The sequence below is a fragment of the Abramis brama genome, assembly GCF_963993115.1.
Source record: "Abramis brama genome assembly, chromosome: 9".
Taxonomy (NCBI): domain Eukaryota; kingdom Metazoa; phylum Chordata; class Actinopteri; order Cypriniformes; family Leuciscidae; genus Abramis; species Abramis brama.
Window position 1 is genome coordinate 32,504,614 of NC_139971.1, and position 11,115 is coordinate 32,515,728.

The window sequence follows — 11,115 nt, forward strand, 5'->3', positions numbered from 1 at the left end:
TTAATATTTAATTATTATCATTGAATAATCTAAAAAAAACCTCATGCCTTTTTTTTCTTAGATGAAAGCCAAGACAGAGATGCTATTGTCTGCCGAAGCAGCAAAAATTGCTCAGCGAGCCGACTTAGAGAACCATCTAGAGACTGCCCAGAATGCACTGCAAGACAAGCAACAAGTATGTACTATTGCTGTGACACCATTTGATCCTATTATATTTGTATTAGGCAAGGCAAGTTTATTTATATAGCACAGTTCATACACAATGGTAATTCAAAGTGCTTTACAATAAGAATAATTAAAACACTTTAGAATAAAAAAGAAATGAAAATACAGTACAAATAGTCGGACGAACAGTGGCACAGTGCTCATTCAGTAGGAGCACATCTGATCGCTATATTAGTCGGCATAATGATGATGAACTATATTAGTCAAATAGAAGAGTGTCACGAGGGTTGTAAGTTCATAGAAGTGTTTTTTTGTGTGTGTTTGCACAGGAGTTGAGTAAAGTGCAGGCTCAGCTGGAGGAGCAGGGCCGCAGGCTGCAGGAGAAGCAGGAGCAGAGCTCTCAGCTGGAGACCGGTCTGAAAGACAGCAGAGACAAACTGCTGACTGCAGAGCAGAGGATAGAGACACTGGAGACCCAGACCAAGGTCAGCGTCACTGCAGCACATTTCTGCTTCGTCAACATGACTTCATTTTAGAAATGTTTCACGCCTGCTGTGTGTTAGATGTCAAATGTCAATAATCAGACAACAGTGTTGACAAGAAATTGGTCTTGATTTATTTATTTGCTGTTTGTTATTGACTAATAATTACTTGAAACATTTACTTGGTTGAGAAATACTTAAAAGCTACATGCCGTTGTATTAATCGAATGAAACATTTGTGATCTGATGTGTTTTCTGTGTGTTTTTGTCTGACATAGAAAGCTGAGGTTGAGATAGTTGAGCTTCGCTCTGGAAGGGAACAAGCTCAGAAGGAGCAGCAGATGCTGAAGAAGCAGATCAGTGAGCTGGAGATGAAGACGAAGGAGCTGAACCGTCTTTTAGACTCTGAAAAACAAGGGTAGGTACTTCATATTGGAAAATGTGCAATGTTAAAGACTGAAATATCTTTGTTTTGGAACAGTTTTTGTTCCTATGTTTGTGTATTTCCTATTGAAATTGGAAATTAGAGTAGGACATATCGAAGGGTTAATTCTGATTTTAAAACAAACATTAACATGCATACATGCATGCATGCATACAGTTTAATTAGTTTCCAGGAAGAGAAAGATTATACCTTTTATATGTGTATGTGCTAGCATAACAGTTTGGGGTCAGAATTTTAAAATACTTTTATTCCGCAAGAATGCGTTAAATTGATCAAAAGTGTCAGTAAAGACATTTATAATGTTACAAATTTCTAAATAAATGCTGTTCTTTTGAACAAAAAAGTCTCACGGTTTTATTATAATAAATATTAAGCAGCCAACTGTTTTCAAAATTGAAAATAAGAAAAAAATAGTTTCTTGAGCACCAAATCAGCATATTAAAATGATTTCTGAAGGATCATGTGACACTAAAGACTGGAGTAATGATGCTGAAAATTCATCTTTAACGGCATAGGAATAAATTATATTTATTCTAGAATGTAATTGATTACAGTTTAAATTTCACAATAGTATTTTTGATCAAATAAATGTAGCCTTGGTGATCAAAAGAGTTTCATTTTTTTTATGTTTCAAAAACATAAAAAACCCACCAACCTCAAACCTTTAATTTGATGAGTATAGATCACAGATGTGACTTGTCAATCTTCCCTTTCCTTTCTGTTTCAGAGCTGCCAGCCAGCAAGAGGAGCTGAAGAAGAAAACCTCAGCCCTCTCCGAAACAAGACAACAGCTGGAGAAGGCAGAGCAGGAGCGTGTGACCCTGCAGGCCAGCCTGGATAAAGTGTCTCAGGAGAGTCAGAAGCGGCAGGCAGAGTTGGACAAGAAAGTTCAGGGTCTGAGTGCAGATCTCAAGAAAGCTCAGGAGGAGAAGGAAGCTCAGACTAAAGAAATGGCAACAGTGAAAGAGGCTCTGAGCAAAGCTTCTAAAGCCCTGAAAGACAGCCAGACTCAACTGGAGAAAGAAAAGAAGAGCAGCACGGCCACTTTGGAAGAGAAGGTGGGTCACATGACAGTTTGTCATCAAAAAGTATTTGGAAACTTGTGAATGTATAAAAAATTAATTAAAGTCATGGCATTGTACAACAAATCTCAATACATTTGGCAACAGTTTTCAAGCAAAACATTTCTCAAAAAGAAGTTTAATTATCAGCTTTACTCTAATTTTTAGGAGAAGATCTATCAGAAAGCACAGCAAGAACTTCAGAAAAACACAGAGACCACCTCTAAAGAGCTCAGCCACGTTAAAGGTCTGCTCGAAAAATCGACAGAGGTAAGATTGTGAAATATAACTCCTGTTAAGTTTCAAGGAAACATTTAATCCCATGTTAGATGAATCATGATATTTCGCAATTGTTGAATTTTCTAGGCAGAAAAGGGTCTACAATCTCAGCTGACCTTACTGAACACTCAGCTAAAACAATCTCAAGATACACTGAAAGAGAAAGAAAAGAGTGCACAGCAGCTACAGGCAGAGCTGAAGACTACGCAGGGGTCCTTGAGCCAGGAAGTGAAGAAACATAAGGCACAAGTGTCCGAGTTGCAGGCTTCCCTCGCTAAGAAGGCACGAACAGTCTTCTTACGCACTAATGTGTCATCAAATGCACATAAATGTTCTCTTACCTCACCCAAATCGACTGTTTCATTTCCTGTTCTTAAAGGATAGTCCACCCAAAAGTGAAAATTCTGTCATTATTTACTCACCCTCATGTCATTCCAAATCTGTATAACTTTCTTTCTTCTGTCGAACACGCCAGAAGATATTTTGAAGAATGTTGGGAACCAAAACTGGTTACCAACATTCTTCAGGATATCTTTTTTGTGTTCTGCAGAAGAAAGAAAGACATGGGTTCAGAAAAACATGAGGGTGAGTAAATGATGGCAGAATTACAATTTTTGGGTTGACGATGCCTTTAAATCTGACATGTCGTTGGATATTATGACTTCAAATAACATTGGATTGTGTTTCAGGCCGAAGAGGAGGCCAAGCTGAAGGAGCAGGTGACGGCGCTGTCTAAAGATTTAACCTCTGAAACGAATCGCTGTGCAGAGCTGCAGAAGACCAGCGACAGCACCAAAGAGCGTCTCGCCACCATTCAGTCTGATTACTACGGCAAAGAGTCCGAGCTCTCTGCTGTACGCCAGGACCTCAAGGTCAGTTTTATGAAGTACAAGAACATCCTAATAAATGATTATGTGCAGTATCTGATTATTATCTGTTATTTTCCATGTAGGTGTGTGAGGAGAAGCTGGTTCTAGCTCAGGAAGAGCTGGTGGCCAATAGGAACCAGCTTGGTGCTCACGAAACCCAGATCAAGGAGCTGAAGACGGTCCGCACAACGCTAGAGAAAGACCTCGGCAAGAGAGACGAGAAGATCGAACAGCAGGCGGAGGCTCTACAGAAACTCCAGAAACATAAGGTAACAAAATATGCTACAGGTTTTTGAGATATAACCATTGTGCCCTCAGGCAAGGCCTTGAACCACAGGGTTTTCTGTGGTGTGAAAGTTACGGAAATAAACGCCACCAGGCTCGATTTTGTGGCGATACTCTGTTCTGTTTTATTCCCGGCACAGTGAAACAACACAACCTTCTGTTCTAGCCAGGAATAGTCATAAGTTTAATTTGCTTATCAACACTGACATGGAGAATGTAATTTCAGAATGTTTATGGAAATGTTGAGTTGTTCAGCTGACTGTGTGTCTTTGTGTCTTATACAGGAACAAACAGAGGAGCAGCTGGAGAAGGAGAAAGCTCAATGTGAAGAGCTGAGAGAGTGCCAGAGCGCTCTGGAAAAGGACAAAAACAAACTGTCTGCTGATCTCAAAGCTCTGGCCGAGAAGAATGAGAAGGTCAGTCTGTTGACCTCCAACCCCACTTTATATACACATTTATGAATCAAAGCAACTTGTTTGAAGGTGCACTGTTTTTTCATTGTAAAAAAGTTACTATTATTATTAATTGCTAATTTTCCCCCCCAAGATAATTTAATTATGAATGAGTCATAAAAAAGCGATTTATTTCAGTGACCTATTTTTATACATTCTTGGTTACTGAATAAATTAATCATGACAGATGTACTTCTGTAATGGTATCTCTGGAATGGTGAAATATTTCACTACACTAGTGTTCAAAAAATCTATATTTTTAAATGATATCTCTTAAGCTTTTCAAGGCTGCTCACCAAGGCTACATTTATTTGATCAAAAATACACAACAGTAAAAACAATACAATTGTAAAATATACCTGTTTTATATTTGAATAAATTTTAAAATGTAATTTATTCCGGTAATGGCAAAGCTGAATTTATAGCATCATTACTCCAGTCATCAGTGTCACATGATCCTTCTGAAATCATTCTGATATGATGATTTGATTTTTTTGAAGGATTCTTTGATTAATGGAAAGTTCAAAAGAACAGCATTTATTTGAAATGGTACTATTTTGTAACATTGTAAATGGCCTGACTGTCACTTTCAATTAATTGAATGTGTCCTTGCTGAATGCCCTTGCTTTTGAATAGTAATGTATCTATACTGATAAATTTGAGTATAAAGTACAAGACCACCGTTGAATCAGCTCACGAAACATGAACGTAAATGCACCTTAGAATGACATCCAGCATCATTGTCTATTTTTCTATCTTAAGTTTTTTTGATGACTTTTGAATTCTTGTGCATTATGTAACATGGTTTGATGATCTAGGCTTGCAACCAAAAACAGTGCAGATTCAAATGCCACTGTGTGTTTCTAACTGGGATAATGGTTTGTATGTCGCAGGAGCTGAAGGAGCTTCAGGCAGTGAAGCAGCTGTTGATCCAGCAGAAGGTGGAGCAGCAGGGGAAAGTGGAAGCAGCTCAAGCATCTCTGGAACAGGAGCAGAGAGAGCATCAGAAGACCAGAGACTCCATCAAACAGAAACAGCAGCTGCTCAAAGCTGAGACCGACAAACTACACCAGCAATTGGTACGGATTATATTATATTATATTATATTATATTATATTATATTATATTATATTATATTATATTATATTATATTATATTATACACTTTTGAATAAGGTTCATTAGTTAACATTAGTTAATTACCTTTGTTAACATGAACTAATAATGAACAATACTTCTTCAGCAATCTTAGTTAATATTAATTTCAACTTTTACTAATACGTTTTAAAATCAAACATTGTATTTGTTAACATTAGTTAATGCACTGTGAACTAACATGAACAAACAATGAACAGCTTTTTTTCATTTTATTAACACTAACAAAGATTAATAAATACTGTAACAAATGTATTGCTCATTGTTAGTTAATGACTAATGTTAACTAATGAACCTTATACAAAAGTGTTACCATATTATATTATACTATTATATTATATGTGACCCTGGACCACAAAACCAGTCACATGGGTAATTTTTTTTGAAATTGAGATGTATATATCATCTGAAAGCTGAATAAATAAGTATGATGTATCAGTATGTTGTTAGGATAGGACAGTATTTGGCCGGGATACAACTATTGAAAATCTGGAATCTGAGGGTGCAAAAAAATCTAAACATTGAGAAAATCGCCTTTAAATTTGTCCATTTATGTTCGCGATTGTGCTGCATTCACTCACAAAAATAAATGTTTTATATATTTACAGTAGGAAATTTACAAAATATCTTCATGGAACATGATCTTTACTTAATATCCTAATGTTTTTTGGGCATAAAAGAAAAATCGATAATTTTGACCCATACAATGTATTGTTGGCTATTGCCACATATATACCCGTGCTACTTGTGACTGGTTTTGTGATCCAGGGTCACATATTATATTAATAATAGTTCTTGTTGTTAATATTAATATTTATTATTATTTACGATTAGTAAGTAACCTCTATTGCTGACTTATTTAGCAAAATTGCTTTCTAAATTTTCCACAGAAAAGTTTTAATTTCTTCATTTTAGGCATCTGAAGTGAAGGCTAAAGAGGAGGTGGAGAAGCAGAGGGAAGAGGAGAAGGTGAAGATTAATCTGCAGGTGACGGCACTAAATGAGAATGTGGCCACGCTGAAGCGCGAGTGGCAGAGCAGCCAGAGGCGGGTGGGTGAGCTGGAGAAACAGACGGATGAGCTGAGAGGGGAGATCGCCGTGTTGGAGGCCACCGTCCAGAACAACCAGGACGAGAGACGTGCACTGCTCGAGAGGTTTGATGGCTCTAGGCATTTTTTAGGCCTAAATAAACAAACAGAAAGTGGCCAATCATTAACCATTAAGTCCAGTCATATTTTTTCATTCACCAATTTTCATGAACTTTAATTGTCGCTCATGCTGTCGCTCCTGTTCCAGGTGTGTCCAGGGTGAGGGTGAGATTGAGAAGCTTCAGGCTAAGATGGTGGAGATGCGCAGGAAACTGGATGACACCACGGCCGCCATGCAGGAGCTTGGCCGTGAAAACCAGTCTTTACAGGTCAGACTGACCCCAACACCAGACACGCTGAATTTACTAGCCTTACAATGTTGTTTGGGATCCCTAGCTATGTAAACTTTAGTATTTACTCGTATGTGACTCCTTTTTCCTGTTCCAGATAAAACAGTCGCAGTCCCTCACACGGAAGTGGGCGGAAGATCACGAGGTGCAGAACTGCATGGCTTGTGGGAAAGGCTTCTCTCTCGCCATCAGAAAGGTTTGCGCCATGCATTCACACACACTCACATGAAGCTGTCTCTTCAATGGATCAAAGAATGAGATAAATTCAGTGTTAATGATCAATCCCTGTGTTTCTCAACCGGTGGGTAACGACCCAAAAGTGGGTCACGGAATGTGTAGTCAATGAAACAACAGCAATAAAAAACTTAATCCTAAATGTTTTTCTAGTGCGAGGATTTTATTTTGAAAGACGTGCGTGAAAGCTGTAGACTCTCCTGCCAGACGCAGTTTAAATAAAGCGTGACTGAGAAAAACGTGTTAGTATCTGCGGTCAGATGAGATGTTGTCACGCTATATGTCAGAGTCATTATTCCAGTGTTGTTTTCTTAACTTGTTGCGAAATAAAAAGTCTCTCACCTTTGACACGATGAACAAACGATGACACGATGAACGAGTAACAATAATATTCGCAACAACATATTGTTTTACTGAATAATTAAGTAAATATAATTTCTTACTTTATCTCTGTAAAGAAATCTCATTGGTTAACTAGCTACTCTCTGCTGTCTCAGACGGCGACATCTTTACCTGTCGGCCACCGTAACTTCTGTTGGATGCAATTTGCAACCTCACCGCTAGATGCCGCTAAATTTTACACACTGCTCCTTTAAGTACTTGGTTTATAAAAGCAAATTTATTATAATTTTTTTTTTTTGTGTGTATGTATGTATGTATGTATGTGTGTATATATATATATATATGTATATATGTGTGTGTGTGTGTGTATATGTATGTATGCATGTATGTATGTATATGTGTGTGTATGTATATATTTATATGTGTGTGTGTAAATATATATATATATATATATATATATATATATATATATATATATATATATATATATATATATATATATATATATATATATATATATATATATATATATATGTGTATATATATATATATATATATATATATGTATGTATGTGTATCACTTTTATGAATTTGGTCAGATTTGGGTCATAATTGGGAAAATGTGGGTCCCATGGCCAAACCAGTTAAGGACCACTGATTTATTACGTTTATTGAATTATATGATGAGTTGTATAATAATAATAATAATAATAATAGTATCATTTATTCACATAAACACCTCACCTGCACCTGCATTACATTACATTACATTACATTACATTACATTACATTACATTACATTACATTATATTATATTATATTATATTATATTATATTATATTATAAAAAAAATATTCAAGCATTATTTGAAGTGCGCCTCCCATCCTGTAGGTCAGACATTTATGTGATATGTCCCATGTCTTACCGAATAAAATATTTTACATTTTACAAAGTATTTTGTATATGGGAAAAACAATTCACATTTTGGTGAACAGTATGGAAATGTATGCAAAATGTGCTTCAGAAAGAAATATCTGAATAACTGAAATCTCTCTAAATGAATCAGTACCCAAATTAGATTGTGAATAAAATCTTTTGAGTCAAATCAATTCTGATACCCAGCCCTAACAATCACAGCTTCTAACTTTTATCACTTCCATTCTATTAATCAGTCACATTAACCTAAACCTAACTTAACCACCTGACCTGAATCATGACCTCTCTCTCTCTCTCTCTCTCTATTCCCCCAGCACCACTGTCGACACTGCGGCAACATCTTCTGCGCAGAATGCTCGGCCCGCAACGCCCTGACGCCCTCCTCCAAGAAGCCCGTCCGAGTGTGTGACGGTTGCTTTGATGAGCTCCAGGGCTGATGCCCCCCGCCCACACACACAAACCCGTCCCCTGCAGCCCTTGGCGTCCCGCTCACCCTGACCACTCCCTAATAAGATGAGCAACCAGAAGAGGCCAGCTGAGGGCTGCAGGGACCACTGAGGAACAGCATGTTGCGGTGGTCACATGATGCTGAAAATCACATCAAAATTAGACCGGCCAGAATGGCTGTCCTCATCTGTCCAGTGCCTTTGCCACTTACGGGGCCACTTTCAGACCCAGAGGAATTAAAAGGGAGGGACCGCTTGAGGAGATGGATTACTTGTAATATAAAGATCAGCTCCTTACAGATGTTTTATGCTAAAGTACAGCAGCTTTGGCACTCAGGATTGAGGTTTACATCGATATCGTCTTTCAGAAAGATTTAACTATAAGAGGCCGAGGGTGTATACAGAGGGGTTCTGAGTAGAACCAAAGCTGTCCGCAGGGTCCTAATTTGATGTATCGTATTTGTAAGTAAATGTACAGACAAAAGAGGCACATGTGAATAATTCAGATATAATTGTCACTCTATGGAGACTGTAACATTTGTCATTCAGTGTGGGCATGTTAACATAAGGTATGTGGGTGTAATGTACATGCTTGCTTTGCTGCTCTTATCTCTGTTGAAATGAAACACTTGATGTTTGTTTTGCATTCATAATCTTACCAGTAGAAGTTGGTGATTCTTTGAAAGATTTACACACAAACATTTTTTATTTTATTTTTACACACACACAAAAAAAACGTATCAAATTGTACGCGTCATATACGTGCCCTGCTTTTAAGCAATAACTGCATTGGATGTGATTGTGTGCCTGCTAGCATATTGAAAAAGAATGACAGACCGCTGATTGTTTTTAAAATCTCAGCTGCTACATTTTAGATTTAAACGTTAGTTCACCTAAAAATGGGAAATTCTGTCCAAGTTTGTCATTTCAAACCGGTATGACTTTCATTGTATGGACAAAACGGAAGATATTTTATTGTGTTCCTGTCATAGCGCTTTGAAACGACATGAGAGTGCGTAAATGACGAGACAAATTTCGTTTTAATTTTTGTAACCTATTATTTTATTAGAAGCCGCAAGTGTGGCGACGTGGTCCGAGCGTCGTTGTACCCAGCTAATAAAAATATGTTCAAGGAATGTTTTGCTAACGTTGCCATTAAGTTATGAAAACGTTATTTCTGAAGGTTTTCTAAAATTGTTTTAAAAACATCTTTACGTGGTCTTATGGCCACAACATACTGAAACAAGTATTTAAAAATGTTAGACGAACGTCCAACTTAAACCTTTAATAAAACATTTCATGAACAATGTATTGAACGAAGTACATAATGCTACATATAAACGAAGTACATACTCGCTTTTGTGCTAACGTTTTGAGAACGTTATTAAAGACCGTAACTTTGCCAGAATGTTCGGTGAAGCTCTGAGAACATTCCGTTATTAGCTGGGTAAACGCTTTAGTGTAGAACTGAATGTGAGCGAGTGCACTGCAACTAACGTTAACTGCTGTAAAGTACGCTTCACTGTAGTCACGTTCTCGCTTAATAGGTTCCACATCGACTTGCAGCGTCAATGGCACTGTTTGTTGTCAGTGTGATTCTTATGTATTGATTACTTGCTGTTTGTGTCGGTAGATGGATTCAGGAGCATAATGCATAATGATTTTTATGTGTTTTAGGAAAAATCAAAAGTGTCTCAGGATGTTTTGCGCACATCACCAGCTCAGTCAAGTAACGTGACTTCAGAAAATGGAATATTATATGCCCTTTAACTTGATTTTGAATGGAATGTGTGCTGCAGTCAACAACAGTATCATATCACTCAGTGCCAACTGGTCAAAACTCAAAACCCTCCATCTGACATCACGTCCTGTTTTCTCTAACAATGCTGTAATTATTAGCAGTGTTTGTAGCACATTCAGAAGAAACACAGGTTGTGCAGCTTGCAAATAAAGCTAAGTTGTGACCGCATATGCAAAGTGCATCACTTGTATCAGCACTACACACTAACAGTATCTGTTATATGGTTGTTTATTGATTGACACATTTAATTTGCTGAACAGCAGGGTGTTCACATTCATGTTGTGGTGGTGTAGGTGTGTGCCTTATGTCAAGCTTTGTTTGTGTCATCTTTGTGTATTTCTGAATGCAGAAAAGTCCCACCTGGCAAAAACCATCAATATGTTGATTCATTTCGCAGGTTTCTACATATTTGTGGTGTGAAAGCAGTATCAGACAGATGAAAAATCAGAGTATTATTTTGAAAAAGCATAAAAATAGTGCAAAAATATCAAATTCCAAAGGTAAATTCAGGTTAACTGGAGTCGTGACTCGAATGGAGAACGGGTGAATTACCCGTTTGTTGTTATTGATGTTTTCTAATTTTCCATCATGTTTAAAAGTAAATAATAAACTAGTTGTTTCTATTTTCTTTCAGTGTCATGCAGTGTTATTTTACTATTATAGTCTTTATTAATATTTTGAATGTGCTTTTTTTTCTTTTTAATTTTAGTCATTTTGTCGTGCTTT

General features: G+C 37.1%; 1 protein-coding gene across 1 annotated transcript in view; it reads left to right on the top strand.

Moving 5' to 3' along the window:
• Positions 1–11,017, top strand: part of eea1 (early endosome antigen 1) — a 28,423-nt gene extending 17,406 nt beyond the window's left edge. Inside the window, exons 16-29 of the mRNA XM_084123577.1 lie at positions 62–175; positions 495–650; positions 926–1,065; positions 1,820–2,150; positions 2,322–2,423; positions 2,520–2,714; positions 3,122–3,304; positions 3,385–3,570; positions 3,871–4,002; positions 4,932–5,117; positions 6,108–6,346; positions 6,489–6,609; positions 6,728–6,826; positions 8,457–11,017. Of these exons, the coding sequence (XP_083979703.1) occupies positions 62–175; positions 495–650; positions 926–1,065; positions 1,820–2,150; positions 2,322–2,423; positions 2,520–2,714; positions 3,122–3,304; positions 3,385–3,570; positions 3,871–4,002; positions 4,932–5,117; positions 6,108–6,346; positions 6,489–6,609; positions 6,728–6,826; positions 8,457–8,579 (2,307 nt within the window). The 3' untranslated portion in view covers positions 8,580–11,017. The remainder of the gene's footprint in view (positions 1–61; positions 176–494; positions 651–925; positions 1,066–1,819; positions 2,151–2,321; positions 2,424–2,519; positions 2,715–3,121; positions 3,305–3,384; positions 3,571–3,870; positions 4,003–4,931; positions 5,118–6,107; positions 6,347–6,488; positions 6,610–6,727; positions 6,827–8,456) is intronic.
• Positions 11,018–11,115: the final 98 nt, after the last annotated feature.